Source organism: Alosa sapidissima, chromosome 9 (assembly GCF_018492685.1).
Source record: "Alosa sapidissima isolate fAloSap1 chromosome 9, fAloSap1.pri, whole genome shotgun sequence".
Lineage (NCBI taxonomy): Eukaryota > Metazoa > Chordata > Actinopteri > Clupeiformes > Clupeidae > Alosa > Alosa sapidissima.
Window position 1 is genome coordinate 33,619,486 of NC_055965.1, and position 21,830 is coordinate 33,641,315.

At 40.6% G+C, this 21,830-nt stretch overlaps 2 protein-coding genes across 1 annotated transcript in view; both read left to right on the top strand.

The window, feature by feature from the left end:
• The window catches only part of LOC121718854 (zinc finger protein 665-like), a 1,212,449-nt gene that overhangs the window by 907,012 nt on the left and 283,607 nt on the right, over window positions 1-21,830 (top strand).
• LOC121718792 (protein NLRC5-like) overlaps window positions 1-21,830 on the top strand; it is a 787,595-nt gene that overhangs the window by 755,994 nt on the left and 9,771 nt on the right. Inside the window, exons 20-23 of the mRNA XM_042103972.1 lie at window positions 7,391-7,561; window positions 9,315-9,485; window positions 10,983-11,156; window positions 14,033-14,203. Of these exons, the coding sequence (XP_041959906.1) occupies window positions 7,391-7,561; window positions 9,315-9,485; window positions 10,983-11,156; window positions 14,033-14,203 (687 nt within the window). The remainder of the gene's footprint in view (window positions 1-7,390; window positions 7,562-9,314; window positions 9,486-10,982; window positions 11,157-14,032; window positions 14,204-21,830) is intronic.

The window sequence follows — 21,830 nt, forward strand, 5'->3', positions numbered from 1 at the left end:
TAAGAACTGTTGTCAGTGATGAAATTCGTGCCACTATCATTGACCATGTAATCAGTGTGATGTTGATGAAAACATGTGGCCTAACCCTGAAGATCCTGAAGATCGCAGAGATTAGATACAGTAATTTTGTGCTTTTTTTTAGCTCCCCCCTTTTTATCTGGGCTTTTTGCTGTTGTTTTTTTGTTCAGAATGCTCCTGTGTGTGTCATGGATATTTTGTTCACTGTAAGCAATACTGTAAAATGTTTTCTGTTCTATCATACTGTAAACAGTATTTCTACTGTACCTCCTGTAGTTAACAGTAAAGGGAAAAATAAACTGATTTGCTTTTTACTGGAATGCTTTTGAATGTGAACATAACATGTGGACATACAGTTCCCAACCAAGAAATTTTGTGTAATTATTCCATGCAAATACCTGTAAAACTGAAACATAAAAGTCTATGCCGTTTTTGTAATGTCAACAATAGCCAGTATTTTGAAACTTGGTGTACTTTGATTGACTGCATGTACCTTGTGAAGTGAAAACAAGTGTTATTCTTTGACAGAATCATTTCATTTTGAGTCAGATTTCCAGTGTTTTGGTAAAGTTAGTGTGTGCAGAGAAATATGTGTTAGTAATATATTTAACAAAATGTGTTTTTGAGAAGAAAATTATACATTTGGCCAATTGTGTTTTGTAGGTGTGAGTCTGTGTTAAGAGTTTAGAAAAAGTATCTGAAGTATGGGTAAGCGCTTGTTAGCGATTGAAAATAACTGTAATCCGTTTCTTGTGTCTCTTTATGTAACCAGCCCACAGAGACACAGACCTCCATCTCCAGTGCCCAGCTGTGTGTCCATGAAGAGTGATCGGTCCATGTTGGATATGCCCACCTTCAGCAGTGGACCAGTTCCATCAGGTCTAATGTGAGTAGTCATCAGTCTGTTGACATGTCAGTCACATGAAATTTTACACACTCTCTCTCTCTCTCTCACTCACTCACAGGGAAAGCAATGGGATATGCTTGTAGGAATACACGTGTGTGTGTGTGTGTGTGTGTGTGTGTGTGTGTGAGAGACGCTGGGGGTCAGCACAAGGAGAGAAGAGAGGAGTCCACTTGCCCCCCGTAGCAACAGAGAAGAGCAAAAACGAGAAGCAACTCCTCTTATCATTCACCTGTAGGCCACCCCCGAATCACAGGGCCTCTGTTATCTGAGAGCAGTGGGTGTGGCCTACAGTAGGTAAATCTCATCCCTATAGACTATAGTGTAGTTCTTAGTCTACAACTATGCACAGATACATTAAATTTAAGACCAAACACGGATATGTTACATTCACAGCGTACATTTACAGAGGTTTTCAGAAATGACCATCAAGTTTCCACTGTATGGAGGAACGAGATGAGACCACAGAAGTTGCTTGGCAGGGGGCCGGGAACTCACGGCCATAGCCAGCCAAGACAATAGTGAGCAACAAGTCCACACACAGATGTAAATTGACTGCGAAAGGCATTCTTTAGAACAGGGGCGGAGTGGGGCACTAAAATCCACCGGGAAAATTCTGACTGCACTGGCCCCCCTCCCCCCTCCAAACACCCCCCCCCCCCCTAACACGCACACACATCAATAGCACAAACAAAATATATGCCAATTTAAAATACTAATAGGCTACGTATAGGCTACATTTGGAGAAAGAAACTGTAGTGCTAATACAATACAACAAGCCTATCAACCACAAACCAGGCACTTTCAATAAATGTGGAAGGAACTAGATATTTAAGTGCAGTATAAAAACAGCTTTGTGGGTGGATGGAAATTTCAAGCATCATGCAAGGACATATTTGGCTATCATGGCACTCCAATAGTTGCCTGTATAAATTTAAAAAAGGCCTAGCCTACAGACAATGTCAACCTAATAACACAGGTAATTAAATAATTAAAAAACAGGCACTTTGAATAGGTAGATTAAAGTAGGCCTATAGGCTTACATATACACAGTTCCAACGAGTTCCACAAACCATTTATCAGCCTGAGTGGCCCATTAATTAGTCATAGGCTAGGCTATAGGCTACATATAAACATAAGACTAGCTTGTGCTAGTTTCTGCCTAGCAATAACGTCAATGCTTTAGCTCCTAACCTTTCTCTCTGCCTTCCATCCATGTGTAAAACAGCAAGCAACCACGCAAATCCATCCACTGTCAAAAATCCTGTAGTTTTCCCAAGAGTTTTCCTCGAACTTGATTGCTTGTAGGGTCATGCCATTTTTTTTATTTGTGACCATGAAAGTTCTGTAAAGCCTGAATAAGACAAAAATGAATTAAGATAAAAAATTAAGGCTAGCCTTCACAAAAATCAGCATGGGAGCGATGAGTGTGCAGGGTAACCATGAATGACATGTAGACAGTGAGCGAGTGGTATACATTTTGGTTGCACTTCTTAGAACTCTGAAGTGTAAGTCTCGGAGATTTTTGCGGAAAATTCTATATGCATTTCTGATGTACGACTCACGGCTGCGTTAAAAGCTCTATGGGCCGGCCGACCAGGAAAACTCCCGACGGTCCCGATTGCCACTCCGCCCCTGCTTTAGAAATGCAAACGATTGGCTAAAAACCACCTAGTGGAAGTACAATTGTAATGGTTTGAAATATGGGCATAGTGTTGGTCGGTTGTGATTATACTGTATATTATAGATTGTAGTGGACAGTGAGTCTTGCAATGCATTCAAATTATTAGATTCTGTGTAAATGATGTACAAATTAGTAAAGTGTACAAATTAGTATAATGACATTTCAACAAATTCCAGTTCTAATTTCTTTATTATTCAATATTAGCAGTAGTAGTAGGTCTGGTATGTCTGTCTTTTGTGGAATGGATCCTTTAAATCTGTGAATCTGTACTTGAATCTGTTTTCAGAATAGAATAGAATAATGCATATTACACATTTTAATCAGTAGATTGTCTGAGGAGCAATTAGTCCAAGTATTGTTTGTCTGATGTTTTTGCAGATTAAGTGCTGATCTGACCCAGAATCAGTCCAGGTGTGGAGTGTGTGAGCAGGTACTGAGGGACCCAGTCATCACCACCTGTGGGCACAGTTTCTGCAGGCAGTGCATCAGCAGCGACTGGGAGCAGCCTGGACTACCAGGAGACCAAGCCTGTCCCCAGTGTGGCAAGACATGCAGAACCCAACCTCCTCTACAGCCTCCTCTGGATGAACACACAGATATGAGCACACAGGGTGAACACACAGGCCTGATCAACAGCAGAAGACACCTGCACACTGAACATACACCAGGCAGAAAGAGGGAACTAGGTTAGTATACATTTGGGACATTTTGGCTTTTTAGAGAGATCAATACTTTATTCATTTTGGGGTTAAATTTTAGACATCCAGTAGCTTATACAACCATAACACAACAAACATACATACACACATACAGTATATCTCACATACATAAAAATCACTCACAGAAATGTAAAAATTAAAGAGCGATTGAAGTGATTACAAAGGTCTGGTATGGACTGACCATGTAATGCAGTGGTTCTCAACCTTTTTTCAGTGATGTACCCCCTGTGAAATATTTTTTCAGCCAAGTACCCCCTAACCAGCGCAAAGCATTTTTAGTTGAGAAAAAAAGACTTAAAACAGAGCAATGTTATATTTCAGTAGCCTACTGAAATATAAAATTCATTTTATGAACTTATATTTTCCTGAAATATTTATTATTGTTTTTAAAGTATTTTTGCATGGATTCTACTTTTTAAATATATGTGTATTATAAAATCTCACGTACCCCCTGGAATGTCTTCACGTACCCCCAGGGGTACGCGTACCCCCATTTGAGAACCACTGATGTAATGCATTTACCATGTTAATAGGCTATGGTCGAGTTTGTGCAATAGTGGTAGTGCGAAAGTAAACAGTGCAGGGATTGAACAGTGCATTTTAAACACTGTATTGATTTAATAGTTTTCTGAGAAGTAAAGTAATGTTATCAAACTGAACAATTGTCATTTTTAAACAGATGAGGACCTGAAGAGAGTTATAGTGAATCACAAAGTCAGTCTGAAGAGGAGGTTTGAGAACATATCTGAAGGCATCATCAAACCAGGAGCTGAGATTCTCCTCAATAAGATCTACACAGAGCTCTACATCACAGAGGGAGAGAGTGAAGGGGTGAATAAGGAGCATGAGGTTTGGCAGGTAGAGTCAGCATCCAGATCTCAATCCACAGAAGACACACCAATCAACTGCAATGACATCTTCAAGCCCTTACCTGGACAGAAGAAGCACATCAGAACTGTGATGACCAAAGGTGTTGCTGGCATTGGAAAAACAGTCTCCGTGCAAAAGTTAATTCTTGACTGGACAGATGGGGCAGCCAATCAGGATATAGATTTTATGTTCCCCCTCTCTTTCCGTGAGCTTAATTTAGTTAGGGGTCATCAGTACAGTCTTCACAGGCTCCTGCTGGACTTCCACCCTGAGCTGACGGAGCTGAATGATGGTGAAGGATACAAAGACTGTCAGGTTGTGTTCATCTTTGACGGTTTGGATGAGAGTCGGTTGACTCTGGATCTGGAACAGAACAGTAAGTTGTCTGATGTGAAAGAAACATCATCAGTGAATCTTCTGATGACGAGCCTCATTCAGGGAACTCTGCTTCCCTCTGCACTCATCTGGATAACCTCACGACCAGCAGCAGCCAGTCAAATTCCAGCTCAGTACATAGACCAGGTAACAGAAGTACGAGGCTTCAATGACTCACAGAAGGAAGAATACTTCAGAAAGAAAATCAATGATGTGAGTCAGGCCAACAGAATCATCTCCCACATTAAGGCATCCAGGAGTCTCCACATTATGTGCCACATTCCAGTCTTCTGTTGGATTGCAGCCACTGTACTTCAGCAGATGCTGGAAAGGAAAAGCATTGAAGACATTCCCAAAACGCTGACTGAAATGTTCATACACTTCTTGCTCATCCAGACCACAAGAAAGGATCAGAAGTATCAGAGTGGACCTGAAACAGATACAAAAAAACTTCTGAAATCGCAGAAAAAAATTCTACTGAAGCTGTCAGAACTGGCTTTCAAGAATCTAGAGAATGGCAACCTCATGTTTTATGAGGAAGACCTGAGAGAGTGTGGCATTGATGTCAGTGAAGCATCAGTGTATTCTGGCATGTGCACTGAGATCTTCAAGACTGAATCTGTGGAATCTCAACAGAAGAAGGTCTACTGCTTTGTGCATCTTAGTGTCCAGGAGTTTCTGGCAGCTGTGTTTGTGTTTCACTCGTATTTGGCTAAGAACCTTGAAGCTCTGAAATCCCTCATCAGTGATGAGTGTAGAGATGAACTCAATCCATCAATGTTATCTTCTCTTCAATCAGCACTAGGATTAAAAGACAATTTACATGTTTTACTTAAGAGTGCAGTTGATAAGGCTTTGGAAAGCCAGAACGGACACCTGGATCTCTTCCTTCGCTTCCTTATGGGCATTTCTCTGGAGAGCAATCAGAGACTTCTGCAAGGTCTACTGAGCCGCACACACAACAGCTCAAATAGCATCAAGCAAACATGTCAGTACATGAAGAAGCTCAACAGAGAAGGTCTCTCTCCTGAACGATGCATCAATCTTTTCCACTGCTTATTTGAAATGAAGGATGATTCCATGCACAATGAAATTCAGACATACTTATCATCACCAAAGAACATCAAACAGAAGTTGTCTCCTGCCCACTGTTCAGCACTGGCCCACATGCTTCTGATGTCTGAGGATGTGCTGGAAGAGTTTGACCTGAAGAAATACAACACATCAGATGAGGGACGCAGGAGACTGATCCCAGCTGTGAGGTGCTGCAGAAAGGCACGGTGAGTCCTGATGGAGAGACTGTGCTAACTATAGCGACTAAATATAATGTTAAGTCACTAGTCTACTACTAGCTGGGGTGAACCCAGACAACCTGTTTTTTGACAGGCGTCAATGGGATCTTTTCCAGGGCCCGTATTCGCAAAGAATTTTAAAGCTAAAAGTAGCTCTTAACTGCTGAATTTAGGAGAAACTCCTAAAAATAATGGGTGTCACTCGTAACTTTAGGACTCCTTTAAGTAACTCACAAAGCATTTGAGCCCTAAAAGTAGCACCTAAGTCTGGGACAGCTTAAAGTCGAGAGGACTCCTATCTTTCAAACAATCCTAGGACGCTTTTTGTGGCATTTCACGTCACGATGCCGATGTTTTGAAATGAACATGCGGTTCCAGGAGCTGTCAATCGCGAGGGAATAATTGTGCATTGTAATTAAGGGATGCAATAATGTCACAAACAACTGAAACCATTCATTGCATGTAAACTAAATGTTTTACATTTTAACGTTTTATTGTGAATCAAATTGTTTCTCCTCTTTGCCAATGTAGGCCTATGTGTCTTCTTAAAGATTCCTTTAAAACCTGTTGCAAAGATACTGCTTCAAACTGCAAAGATAGGCCTACTGTATTTCATTATGCTACTAGGCTATTTGCTTTGTCTTACTCTTTATTCATTTAGGCCATTTATTAATCATCGTGCATCCTTCACAGCACTTGTGTAGTGCACGCATTCTCACCAGCAAAGACCTGTCACCTGTCACTCATCATCATAGGAGAGGTTCTTACCATCATTCCCACGTTATAATCATCTGCCAATCAAGATGATCACTTCAATCAAGCTCGTGCATGAGTAATGATGTCAACCATAGCAACAGAGCTAGAGTTAAGACTTTTCCTTAGTACGAGTAGGTCTGAAAGCCTTTGTGAATAACTTCTAAGAGAAAACTCCTAGGTAAAAGTTTTTAGGCGTACAATGCACAATTATCCCCTCGTGATTGAGAGTAACATCGCAACGTGACGTGAAATGCCACACAAAGCGGCTTAGGATTGTTTGTGAATAGGTCTTAGTGAGTTAGAAGTCCTCTCAACTTCTTCTAAGCTGTATTGATGTGTAATACCCATTTTATAACAGTTTGTTAAATTAAAAACAAGTATCTTTACTGTTTTAAAAATGCACGATGGTGTACACTTGATGTATTTTGATGTTATGAAGTGGAAAATTCCATCTTCATTACAGGATTGTGGTTGATGGTGTGGCATAAATAAATTGCTTATATGTATACAATTGTCCTCTTACAACATTATGTGTGTAAACACTTCAGTTCTGTTCATCTTTATTTACCATTTTGCCCAGGTATAAGTACATGTACATTGGAAGTCTTGTCGGGTCTCATTGTATGTGTGTGTGTTTATGTATGTGTATGTGATTTGGCATGAGAATGGTCTGCGAAAGATCACTTGATTGTGTTGATTTATCGGGGCACATTGTATCCCTTACATTTATCCATCTCTGCAATATTTTGTCTTTATTTGTGTTGTTATGCAGACTTGCTGAATGCAAACTCTCAGAGAAATCCTGTGGAATTCTGGCTGTTGTTCTACAGTCACCAAACTCCCTGACAGAGCTGGACCTGAATCACAACGACCTGGGGGATTCTGGAGTTCAGCTTCTCTCTAAGGGACTGTCTAGTCCTAGCTGCAAACTGCAGACATTAAGGTTGGTGTTAGACATGTCTTTGTAAAGGATTATTGTTAGGACTAGTGTGGCACATTATGGTTTGGTTGGTGTTTTATATGTGTTTTAAGGCCTGTCCACACCAAGTCCAATTTTTCAGATGAAATTCACACAAAATTAAGCAGGTTAATAAACACAGTTATTCTAATTAGTTTGTACTCACCGAGGACGGAATTTGTTGCAATGAAAAAAAACATTCGAAACTGTCTCGTTTGATGTGAAATATCGTATGCGATAGAGGTCCTGACCAATCAAATAATGATTTTGCAGGGTTCCGATGTCATCGATGTCATGGTTTTGAAAGTGGGATGAAAAAGTTACTAAAAAGGCTACAAGCTGTCATAACAGTACAGTCACAGAGGTTGATAGTCACGTATCGTAACCATGCTAATTACCAACCAATTATTTTGAAAATTCTAAAACAACTATTGTTTTTTAACACTTCAAAATAACATTTGATAAATGAACCTTACATTTTTCAGTAACCATAGGTGTGTAGATTTGAACAAAATCTAGTTTGGTTCTTACCGGGGCTTTTACTGCCTGAAATATCCAATTTTTTTTTACCTATTCCCATCACACATAATTCATGTCGCAATTCAAAATTCCACTGGAGCTCCAAGCAGATTTGTACACACAGCCTTACAAGACTGATACACTTATGGTGTGGGTGCTTGTGTTTCTTTAGGAATCCGTCTTGGTTTGTATAGAAATGAATATTAAGTGACACATACACGTAAGAGGTTGGTCATACGGGACGGTTGGTAATACGTGACGTTCCGATATTCTTTTCAGGACGTGGCAGTTTCTTAACGTTGAAGTCATTTGGTGGCTGAAGCAGTAACTGCAAGTGCTAAATAGATCAGCAAGAGAGTATTAACACATCCCGGTACAAACATCTTGGGAGCTGTTTACTGTCGATCGGGAAGGACAGAGAAGAGGGAGTGTCTGCCATAGTGGGACTAACTTAGCGTTAACGTTACAAGTTGGTGGACGTTGGAAAAGCCTTGAGTGGAAACCGCGTATAGCGTATAGCATTTTGGCATGTAACATTTTAAATGAGGCCTTGCCTACACTACAACTTGTTAGGCTACACCAGTCCACCCAAATGGCATACCTCGAGTCCAATATGCGGGCACCCCTGGCTGCAGCTTGCAGATCGGGGCTGGGCTCAATGTGGGGCAGAGTGCAACGTTGAGCTCGGCCCAAAATCAGCTCGTCATTCCCTGCTGACCTCTCTGTGTCCGTCTATTTACCCGGACTCGGAGTTCAAATTTTTCTCAAGGAAGAATGCTTAACTGGGGTGGGTGTATGGTGCACTAATAGACACTAATAGAATAGACAAGGGATGGCCGTAAGCTTTAATTTCCCCAGCACCTCTCAAGCCAATGCACGGTTCCATGAATGATCAAGGCTATAATCTGTTTCAAATCTTGATGATTTTATGAGTTCTCCCTGCTTACTGAAAGTCGCTGTGTGAACCTGCGTGACGTGAGTGCGAAATATTAAAATAATCGCATCGGACTTGGTGTGTACACTTTGAGTGCAAAAATTTCACACACAAATTTTTCGCATTTTCTGTATGTATGTGTTGTATGTACAGTATGTGTATGTGATTTGGCATGAGAATGGTCTGCGAAAGATCACTTGATTGTGTTGATTTATCGGGGCACATTGTATCCCTTACATTTATCCATCTCTGCAATATTTTGTCTTTATTTGTGTTGTTATGCAGACTTGCTGAATGCAAACTCTCAGAGAAATCCTGTGGAATTCTGGCTGTTGTTCTACAGTCACCAAACTCCCTGACAGAGCTGGACCTGAATCACAACGACCTGGGGGATTCTGGAGTTCAGCTTCTCTCTAAGGGACTGTCTAGTCCTAGCTGCAAACTGCAGACATTAAGGTTGGTGTTAGACATGTCTTTGTAAAGGATTATTGTTAGGACTAGTGTGGCACATTATGGTTTGGTTGGTGTTTTATATGTGTTTTAAGGCCTGTCCACACCAAGTCCAATTTTTCAGATGAAATTCACACAAAATTAAGCAGGTTAATAAACACAGTTATTCTAATTAGTTTGTACTCACCGAGGACGGAATTTGTTGCAATGAAAAAAAACATTCGAAACTGTCTCGTTTGATGTGAAATATCGTATGCGATAGAGGTCCTGACCAATCAAATAATGATTTTGCAGGGTTCCGATGTCATCGATGTCATGGTTTTGAAAGTGGGATGAAAAAGTTACTAAAAAGGCTACAAGCTGTCATAACAGTACAGTCACAGAGGTTGATAGTCACGTATCGTAACCATGCTAATTACCAACCAATTATTTTGAAAATTCTAAAACAACTATTGTTTTTTAACACTTCAAAATAACATTTGATAAATGAACCTTACATTTTTCAGTAACCATAGGTGTGTAGATTTGAACAAAATCTAGTTTGGTTCTTACCGGGGCTTTTACTGCCTGAAATATCCAATTTTTTTTTACCTATTCCCATCACACATAATTCATGTCGCAATTCAAAATTCCACTGGAGCTCCAAGCAGATTTGTACACACAGCCTTACAAGACTGATACACTTATGGTGTGGGTGCTTGTGTTTCTTTAGGAATCCGTCTTGGTTTGTATAGAAATGAATATTAAGTGACACATACACGTAAGAGGTTGGTCATACGGGACGGTTGGTAATACGTGACGTTCCGATATTCTTTTCAGGACGTGGCAGTTTCTTAACGTTGAAGTCATTTGGTGGCTGAAGCAGTAACTGCAAGTGCTAAATAGATCAGCAAGAGAGTATTAACACATCCCGGTACAAACATCTTGGGAGCTGTTTACTGTCGATCGGGAAGGACAGAGAAGAGGGAGTGTCTGCCATAGTGGGACTAACTTAGCGTTAACGTTACAAGTTGGTGGACGTTGGAAAAGCCTTGAGTGGAAACCGTTAGCCTGGAAGCTCACCGCGCGCGTAGCCAACTTTCCCAACTCAACAGCGATTCTCAGGGCAACGGTTGCCTCTCGTCTTGCCTGCCCACCAGTGACCAGTCTCTGCTGCTGGCCCTGCTAAGAGGTGTTTGTGTTTGTTGTTTGTCGCCTCAAATGTACTGTAGCCTACGGTTTGCTTTACACATTCTTTTAGCGACCTAGTGGCACAGTCAATGTAGATTAAGCCCAACATGTAGACTAGTTAACACGGAGGATTTTTCTTGAAAGAAAAGTCGGTGTCTGAACCTGATGGGCTCAACCGATTGTGTTTCGTGGTTCGACTGCACTGCACTGGCCTACAGTATATCATATGTGACGTGTTAAGTATACATCTTCACTCTGGGGTTTCATGACGTATCTGGTGTGTACAGGCTTTTAATTATAAAATGCCCCCCCCCCCCCCTCTCTCTCTCTCAGACTCAGCAAGTGTGGTGTGTCAGATGAAGGTTATGTTTGTCTGGCTCTGGCCATGATGATAAACCCCTCCTGTGTGAAAGAGCTGTACGTGAACAACAATCATTCTGGAGGATCAGCACAGAAGCTGTTATCTGCTACACTGGAGGATCCTCACCGCAAAGTTGAAACACTTCAGTATGTAATCTAGAGAACCAGAAACATCAAGTTGTAGTCTGGATTTATTTGTTTATTTAAATTGTATGTGTTTGTTTATTTATTTATATACATACATACATACATACATACATACATACATACATACATACATACTTACCAGGGTAGGAATTTCACGGCAGCCACGACGGCCATGGCCGTCGATGCCCCTTGCGTTTGCCGTGATGCCCCTTTGAAAATCAGAGGTTTACAGGCCACAGTGGCCTTGGTGCCCCCTTCTTTCAATATTTTGCTTTGCGTCAGACTAATAGCTATTTTTATTTAGCCTATATCCTGTCAAAATAATCTTAGCATTCACAGCGCAAATTAATTTTGTCTTTCACGCAGTGGAGTGACAGTGCACGGCAAGAAAGTGCGTCCAAATTCACCCATTCTTCTCAGTTGAACTGCTCCCGAAGCAGCCTACTCATCACACAGACATCAGAAGTATCACATCACATGAAAGAGCTTTTTTCAGCTTTTAAACGATGTTAGCTGCTAATTGCTGTGGTGAACGGTTTGCGAGGAAAGTAAATATTATAAGGGTAAGGCTATTTGCACCCCTAGTACAATTAGCAGTGTATGCTATTCGTACCCTGGTGCAATTGACCTGTCGCTAAGCTCCGCCCCCCACTGTTACCGTGTGAAAACTCGGACAAATAAACCAGACTTGATTAGAAATACATTGTGGACAATGGCAGCTGGCAGTATATGAAAGCAGGCTTTGAGGACGTTTTGGTCGATAAAATATTTACTTTCCTCCAGAAGCTATCAAAAGGGACTTAATTATGCTATTATATGGAGGGGTGTATTCAAAACTTTAGAATACATACAAGGTGACAAGCAGTTGTGGCGAGTAGCCGTGCAAATCACCGTGGAAAAACCACTGACGTTAATGCTAGCTAGCTAGCTAGTGGAAGATTGATACTAAGATATGTTAGGTTACGTTAATATTTGATGTAGTAAGAATATAGTAGTTGGTTAATGAGCATTTTCATCTTGGGATTTAACAGGGACCCTGTGCTCACGTTGTTGGCTTAGTAGCCTACATTACGTCGAGCTGTTGCAAACGCGAGAGACGTCCTGTAGGCTACTGTTGATGAAAATATACCCCGTTTTCTAGCCTCTCGGGGTACCGGCTATCAGTATTACACGTCCCCCATGCAAAACGTTTGACCATGGTTATTCGTCTGGGTTTTTTGAGTTAATAAACTCCATAAATAACCATTAATTTGTCATTTTATGCCTCCTCCCTGTTGTTTCCTATGGAGTTGTCCGAGCTGATGTCCGAGTCCCGTTGAGGCTGGACTGTCATCATCAGCGTTCTAAGGGTGGCGCTTAGCGACAGGTCAATTAGAAGTGAATTATATTCATACCCCGGTGCACACAGCAATGTGTCCTATTAGTACCCCGTCTGGTACAAATATCAATGTATGCTATTCGTACCCCGGTGCACACAGCAATGTGTTGTTCTATTAATACCCCGTCTGGTACAAATACCAGTGTATGCTATGTGTACCATTTATTCTGGCATATTGATCACACAATGTAATAACTAGATGTACCGCAGAGCGGTACAAAATATGACGCCGCCCAGTCCAGCACATTTTTTCCACAAAAATAAGTCACGCTTGTCAAATTGTGTTCATTTTCTACTTTGTTCCTTTTTTGTGTGTTTGTAATTGAGTGTTTGCAGAGTGTGTGGTTGTTTTTGTGTATATGTGTTTTGTGTGTGTGTGTGTGTGTGTGTGTGTGTGTGTGTGTGTGTATGTATGTGTGTTTATGTGTTTGTGTTGTGTGTGTCATGTGTGTCCATGTACTGTATGTGTGTGTGCATGTGTAGTGTGTGTGTGTGTATGTATGTGTGTTTATGTGTTTGTGTTGTGTGTGTCATGTGTGTCCATGTACTGTATGTGTGTGTGCATGTGTAGTGTGTGTGTGTGTGTGTGTGTGTTTATGTGTCTTTGTGTATGTGTGTTTTTATGTGTGTGTGTGTGTTTTTTTTGTTTTTATGTGTCTTTGTGTATGTGTGTTTTTATGTGTGTGTGTGTGCATGTGTGTGTGTGTCTTTATGTATATGTAGATAAATAAAGCAAATCAGGGAACCACATACTCTTTGCGATAAGTGCCATGCGATCTGTAACAACCATGGTGAGTCAGGACCTCAATTTAACATCCATGCAAAGGAAAACATCTCCTGCAGTACAGTGTCCCTGTCACTGCAATAGGACATTGGGATTGATATTTGTTTGGTGGCTTTTGGCCACAGGGAAGAATGCCACCTACTGGCCAGCCACCAACACCACTTCCAGCAGGAACCTACTCTTGCAAGGAGGTTTCTTATCCAAGTACTTACTAAGCCTGTTTAGCTTCAGTAATTCAGCAAAGTCAGGGTATCTGCTGGTCTGGCCGCTGGCTAAAAACAAAAGGTGAAAGGCATATATGATTCTAACCGTCTCACTGAATTGCATTATGCACACTCAATTCTCACTGGTATCTGCTAGACAACAAGTATGAAAACATGATTAGTTCATAGATTTCACATGTAAAATACATTTTATACAACCCCACCTCCATCTTGCCTGCTCATAATTCTGAGAAATTCTTGAATTGTGTGCATGTTCGTGTTTGTGTGTGTGTGTGTGTGTGTGTGCGTGCGTGCATGTCCTTGTGGGTGTGCCTGTGTGTGTGCATGTGCATGCATGCATACATATGTCTACTGTGTGTGTATGTGTTATACGTATGTTTACTGTGAATGTATGTGATCACTTGATTGTGTTGATTTATCGGGGCACATTGTATCCCTTAGATTTATCCATCTCTGCAATACTTTGTCTTTATTTTTTGTTGTTATGCAGACTTGCTGAATGCAAACTCTCAGAGAAGTCCTGTGGAATTGTGGCTGCTGTTCTACAGTCACCAAACTCCCTGATGGAGCTGGACCTGAGTCACAATGACCTGGGGGATTCTGGAGTTCAGCTTCTCTCTAAGGGACTGTCTAGTCCCCACTGCAAACTGCAGACATTAAGGTTGGTGTTAGACATGTCTTTGTAAAGGATTATTATTAGGACTAGTGTGGCACATTATGGTTTGGTTGGTGTTTTATGTGTCTTAAGGCCTGTCCACACCAAGTCCAATTTTTCGGATGAAATTCACACAAATTAAGCAGGTTAATAAACACAGTTATTCTAATTAGTCTGTACTCACTGAGGACGAAATGAAAATGCAATAATAAAAAAAAAAAAACATTCGAAACTGTCTCGTTTGATGTGAAATTTCGTATGCAATAGAGTTCCTGACCAATTAAATAATGGCTTTTTATAGGGTTCCGATGTCAGCGATGTCATAAGTAGACGGACAAGCAGAAAAGGCTGACACAATGTATGATATTGTATTGTATGATATTGTATCTGAGATATGTCTCATTAGGCCTATATGCCAAAGTCACAAAGAATTTACGTTACATCAGACTTTCCCAGGTTTTCAAGAGTGAGAACTCCACCACAGACAGCTTTCCCCACCACCTAACCATCATTTCACACAAGGACGTCGTTAGACCTATTTTGGGGGAGCTGAAGCCACCCTAAGATGATCAAAAGCCCCCTAAAAATATATAGTAACTAGGTGTACCGCAGAGCGGTACAAAATATGACCGCCGCCCAGTCAAGCACATGTTTTCCACAAAAATAAGTCACGCTGAAACGCATATATTCTAACCGTCTCACTGAATTGCATTATGCACACTCAATTCTCACTGGTATCTGCTAGACAACAAGTACCAAAATATGATTAGTTCATAGATTTCACATGTAATATACATTTTATACAACCCCACCCCCATCTTGCCTGTTCATAATTCTGAGAAATTCTTGAATTGTGTGCGTGTACGTGTTTATGTTTATGGGTGTGTGGGTGTGTGGGTGGGTGTGTGTGCGTGCATGTGCATGTGCTTGTGTGTTTGCCTGTTTATGTGCCTGTGTGTGTGCATGTGCATGCATGCGTATATATGTCTACTGTGTGAGTATGTGTCATACATAGGATTACTCTGAATGTATGTGTGTGCGTGTGTATCTGTTTATGCACATGTGTGCATATGGAATGGGTTTACATGACCCCTGGAGGCAAACATACGCAAAAAAGTCATCCTAGGCCCTACCCTCCTTTCGGGGGGTCCAGTCCAGCGGGGGGGCTACAGATCAAAACGAAAAACGATGGTTCCATGCTATCCATGTGGGGTTACATGCCCACCAAGTTTCGTGTACCCCAGTCTTTCAGTGTCCCGGGAATCCTTGTTGGTGTACGGTCACTAAATGTACACATAAATTATTTTATTGTAAGGCCCCCCATGAACGAAAGTCCACGAAACTTGGCATGCATTCGGAGGGTGTCATAATGATCCTACACTTTCTCTTTCATGCAGTTTTGACCATGTCAGCCAGAGATATTGTGATGAAAACACCTAATGTTTTGCTTTTTAATTTTTAACTAGGGGGCGCTATACATGAAATAAGTGGTAATGGCCCTACGGTTTTCGAGATATTCACAGAAAACTGTCTCCGGCCACCTACAGGCCAGTTGGTGTATAGTAACATAAATTAATTTATTATGTGGCTCCCCATGAACGGAATTCCACGAAACTTGGCGTGCATTCAGAGGGTGTCATAATGATCATACACTTCCAATTTTGTGCAGTTTTGACTATGTTTGGTCACAGATACCGGCGATTACAACACCTCATTTTTACTTTTTTGTGTTTAACTCATTGAGTGCCAAAAACATAATATTACGTTTTTAGCTTTTTTTTTTAAATTACGAAACTAGACACTCTAACACACCTTATATGTGATTTTGGGAACTCTGTGATGAATGGAAATGAAATATATGAAGATCGTGAAACTCATGAAAACGCACAATCTGGACATTTTATCTGGACATTTTATCATAACTCGGTTGCCGCTTTGGGTCGAATCAGTGACGCATGCACGTCAGGTCAAAACCAGGCCATTTTCGTGGGTCTATCACTAGGTGGCAGTCTCGCCAGGTCTCGCTGATCACTTCCCGGAACGTTTACACAAGTAAGTAACAGGCAACACTTCATATTTCATGAAAGACGTTATATCTCCATTTCTAGAAAAAAAAACAGCGATTTTGATGAAAACAAGCCACTGTTTAGCTTGGGATTTCTCAGGAACAGAGGCGTGTAGAAATACACGGTTTGCACCCACCGAGAGCTTAAAGCCTCACCTTTTAATCAAGCTATTGTATGTGTTCATAGCTATAACACAGAATATGCTGTGGCTGTAAATCATCAACAATGGTCTAGATTGCTGGCACTCTAGGACAAAGCTCCCGAAAACAGCTTGGCATTCAATGAGTTAACTAGGTGGCGCTATACATGAAAATGAGTGGTTATGGAATGGGTTGACATGGCCCTTTGAGATCAACATACAAAAAAAAATGGTCCTCCTAAACCCTACGGTTCTCGAGATATTCACAGAAAACTGTGTCTGCCCTACCCTCCTTTCGGGGGTCCAGTCCAGCGGGGGGGGGGCTACAGATCAAAACGAAAAAAGCTTCGCTGCGCGGCGGTCATAATATATGCGTCCGAATTCACATCCATTATTCTCTGCTGAATAGCTCTCGGAGTACTTATCTCACATAAATCAAGATGTCAAACAAAAGAGCGGAACCGGAGCTTTCCAGTGATATTAGCGGCTAGGTGCTGTGAAAAATGGTTCACGTGAAAATTAACGTTGGGCATACATGACATTTCATCATATTTGCATTCACAGCACACAGCACTTCGTCCTTCTCCACCCATTACTGTCGGTGGTATACAGTATGTCACAAACTCAACGCATGGTAAATCATATAGGCTATCAGAATAAACAGCAGACCTTACCGAACACGACAATATGAAGCCGTTCCCGTTCCTGAGTTTTGAAATTGCCGCAAATTTCTACATAGTATCCAACTTTGGGCTGAAATTCTAATGTAGCCTAATAGCAGTCCAAGCAACTGTGCTTTTGAATAGATATTTCTACCAGCATGCTTCAGGTGACATGAATGCAACAATCATGAGACACAAAGTATTGTGAAAAAGGCTGACATAATATATATGCATGCATGATCATCATATTTTCCCAGATATGGGTAGCCTGTTGTCTTGAAAACGATATAGCCTAGCATAATAGATATGGGTAGCCTGTTGTCTTGAAAACGATATAGCCTAGCATAATAGATATGGGTAGCCTGTTGTCTTGAAAACGATATAGCCTAGCATAATAGATATGGGTAGCCTATTGTCTTGAAAACAATATAGCCTAGCATAATAGATATGGGTAGCCTGTTGTCTTGAAAACGATATAGCCTAGCATAATAGAGGGCCCTTACAATGACCAAAGACCTTAGTAGTACAATTACACTGAAAATACTAAGGAAGGACTTAGTATACTGAAAGGACTAATTTGATATTTTACAGTGGGTCAAGCTTGATCTGTATGCAGTAGTCTAGGCCTAAAAACAAAAACCTCTGAGCAGCAGATCAGCCAGTCCCCCGCTGAAAATGATCAGCCCAAAATTAGCTATGACTACAGGGACAAGTAGAAAGAATAATAGAGTTAACCATATGAATTAAAGTTATTTTATGTAAGAAAGAACAGTAGGCTATGACAGCAGTAGGCTGCATGATCAACCTATATGGCTTGTTTGCTCAGAAGTGGGTGTAGTAAAGGAGCAAATCACCAAACAACAACATGATAGCTGACCCATGCAAAAAAACCATGTAAACAATAGTTCAATATGCCTCTTAGTGGAATTTTGGGATACATTTCAAATGCTTTATTTCTTCCTTCCTGTTTTTGTTATGAACATTATCAACCTATCCTTGTGGAATAGTGGAATATTGGTAGCCTACTAATAAAAACTACAGGATAGTAAGAGCTGATATGTTGCTTTATTTATCTAATTTCTACCACCACTAAAAAAGTGGGCCGGTCTTGGGCGTGAAACTCCCAGGCTGAAAAGTGGCCCCACTCCGACCCTGGTGGGTACTATTAATTGAAACCCCTAATCCCTAACTTCACAACAGTTCATGAAATGTGGGGTGATGACAGCAACCCCCCCTGCCACTGGCAAGATAGGCGTACAATATCAGTCCCCGCACACTGTTGTTATAATTAGCAATATAATCAGCATGGTGACATGGTGTCCCTGTTAATTCATTGAAGCCCTTTTAAGGTGTGATGATTTTTTTCGGCGGGCTCTATAGAATGGAATCTCGCTGCAACAATGAACAGAGAACTTCTCGATGCACATGATGTGCATGAAAAGAAAAATTATGTTCTTTCACAGAAATGGAATGTGCATCATGTTAGTTTAGAATAGGCTATTTAGGCATTTGAACCCAGGATGCAGTGCAGCCTGCCATAGTTTTATAGGCTATGCTGACAAGTGCTGCAGATCAGTCTCTAAGGCTATGCCCTCTTAGCAGACTTTTAACATATCATAGCCTGTGCATGTGTTATGTAACTGAGTTGATGTATGTTTTAAGTAATGGGATAAATATTATTTATGTATGGATTTCTATGCAAAGTCACAAAAACATGCGTGCGCAACAATGCTCTCCATGAAAATAATAAAATGAGTTTTTGTGCTGAAAACTGCACCAATTCGAAATCACTATGGTTAGATTGTTCAATATGTTCAATATCCCTAAAGGAATGCATGTCTTCGCCAAAAATGACAAAATACGAGGTTATATTAATAATGCAAATGAACGGCAAACTCTGAAATATAGTCTGAAATGAGATGTTATTATCATTGAGACAACAGGGGTATACAAAAAAATCTGATTGTAGCTTACAGCAGCCGACTATTTAGGTTAAGTTTATAACGTTGTGGACGGCCACCAAGCGTCTTCTGCCCCACGGCTGCGCGCGCATCTAGTTTTGTTGGTAAACGGGAAACCCGTGGGGTTTGGGTGACGTCGCACTCGCAGTCGCTGCCTAGCAACCGGGACAGTTGGAAAACAGAGAAGACATGAAGCTACACGGTTTTGACAGTGGGATGAAAAAGTTACTGAAAAGGCTACAAGCTGTCATAACAGTTCAGTCTACTGTAGTAAAGTTAGGTCGTACAGTCACTGAGGTCGATAGTCACGTATTATTTTCAGTATGAGTCTGTTGAGTCGACATTGCGGAGGTTAGCAGTAGTAGCTGGATGTGGCAGTTTGAGGGAAGACGTTAACGTTAGTCATTTGGTGACTGAAGCGGTAAGTGCTAGTGCTAACTAGATCAGCAAGAGAGTATTAACACATTCCGGTACAAACGTCTTGGGAGCTGTTTACTGTTGATCGGGAAGGACAGAGAAGAGGGAGCACTGGGTGAAAAGGCTCTGAATCAGGGAATATTCATAGTGATATATTTCCTGATATGTGTAATATCAGGAAATATATTGGTTGATATGCTCCTGATATTTTTGTGCCAATTGCCATATCAGGAGCATATCAAAAGTCCTGAATGGGACTGCGACGACATGCAAGATATCCAGACTTCATATTCTCACCTGATATGATCCATGTTTCAAGTATTAGCTACTTATATGACACCGGACACCTCTTGTTCTTGTTCCCATAAACCCCCTGATATGTCAAACATGGGACTACGCATATACAGCCCATATACTGCCAGACACAGCTAATTTTGCAGGCATTTATGTGTATGCCTTTATTTGCTTTTCGATAGGCTTTATGCCTTTATTTTTAAAATTAATCATGTGATTTATATATGGTGATTTATGTAATGGTTTTAAATGTGAGATAGTACATAACCATCACTGAGCTTATTGTGCATCTTTAACTTAAATAATATTTCACATTAATTTTACATACACTTAATTACATTATTTACTTACACCTGCTAAATCCCAATGACTTATTTTACTTTACCATGAAAATTCATATACTGTACGACAGGCAATAAAATTTGTTACATGGCCTTTATTGTATTTATCAATCAATATTCAAATCAACATGGCTTTCTCGCCTGCAGTAGGGGGCTTACGCAGTGACACTCGCCCCCTCTCAATGACCTGCCTCGAGTGAGAACAGAGACTTCTGCTTGACCACAGTGGTTTAAACAGTCCATGGTCTGGGCGTGCAACGTCCTTTAAAACATTTTGGGCCCTTGTCCGTACTCTTCTGGTATAGATGGTAGGGAGAGGTGCTCTGATGGTCCCTTTGGCAGTAAAAGTCAGGTGTCTGTAAAAAGAGAAAGAAAGTATATGTTACAATTGACCCTGTCCGTGAATATAATTAACTCAGCTTGTGTGACAAATAAAAGCAAACCCACAATAGCAGCCTAGACGTCAGGTGCAATAGTTAGAAGTAATGGATTACAGTTGTGCTCATAAGTTTACATAACCTTAGCATACACATACATTTAAAAATCATCTGATCTTAATGCCTTAATTAAAAAAAAAGAGAAAATCCAACCTTTAAGGAACACTTATTTATTTACGATACATTATTCATTCACAAAGAAAATTGCTGTCCTTAAAGGTTGGATTTTTCCTAATTTTTTTAATTAAGGCATTAAGATCAATTTCCAAAAGTATCATACCTAATTGCAACACTGTCTGCAGAAGCTCTTTCCTTCTTGCTTAAACCACCTTTCTGATGCATACATAGATCATAGATCCTCCCCCATCTGACGTGCAGTGCCAGCCTCAGGCTGGGACTTGCTGGATGGCACCTAAAAAAATAAAACAGCAATTGCTATACATTATGTTATTGTTGATTAAGATAAAAATCAAACATTAAAAAATAAGTTGGTAAGTCAATCAGGTGTTCAAACAAAAATGATAATTACCTTATGAAGGCACCCTTGCCACCATCACCATCAATGTTATGTTATCACCAATTATTGATATCAGTTTATTTGTGAGGGTTTCAGTTTCTGTAAATAGAAAATAAGATTTAACTAAATTATGATTATGCTCAGTTTGGCATATTCAACACATTATTTACATTACCACCAACATAATGGTAAACATGGCTAAACTTCAAAATTCAAGACTATTATTAAAAACGACAATAATGATGATTAGTTCCTGTATTAATGCATTACATTGCACATTTGTCAAACAAATTATAGTGTGCACAGTGACATAGCCCTCATTCAAAACACACAAACACTTACAGCATGTTGAGGGCAGCAGCCATGGCTTCCAGACATAGTCAAGTAGCATGTAGTAGTAGCAGGACAGACCGACTTTGCCCTGGTCTGTTGATGGAGCCCACTACAGTCATAACAACAAACAGACACATGAAAAAAGGGGATAAACTAAACACACCAACAGACACAAATACATGCACACACATTATAATGTTATTTGCTATTCTACGTGTGTGTGTCTGTCTGTCTGTCTCTACCTGGTGAGTGAACTCTCTTGCGGGATTGAAACTTCTTTTGTATGGAAGTGGCACACATTTGGAATATTCCAGAATGCACTCAGTGTTCTCAGGGAAGCAGTCCTCACAACTCACTGCCTGCAAACAGAGAACAGAGGTAAATTAAGATTAATAAATGGCAAAATAAGCTTACACATAACGTGAAAAGACTATCACTGAAGCACTGAAGCACTAATGCCCTCACA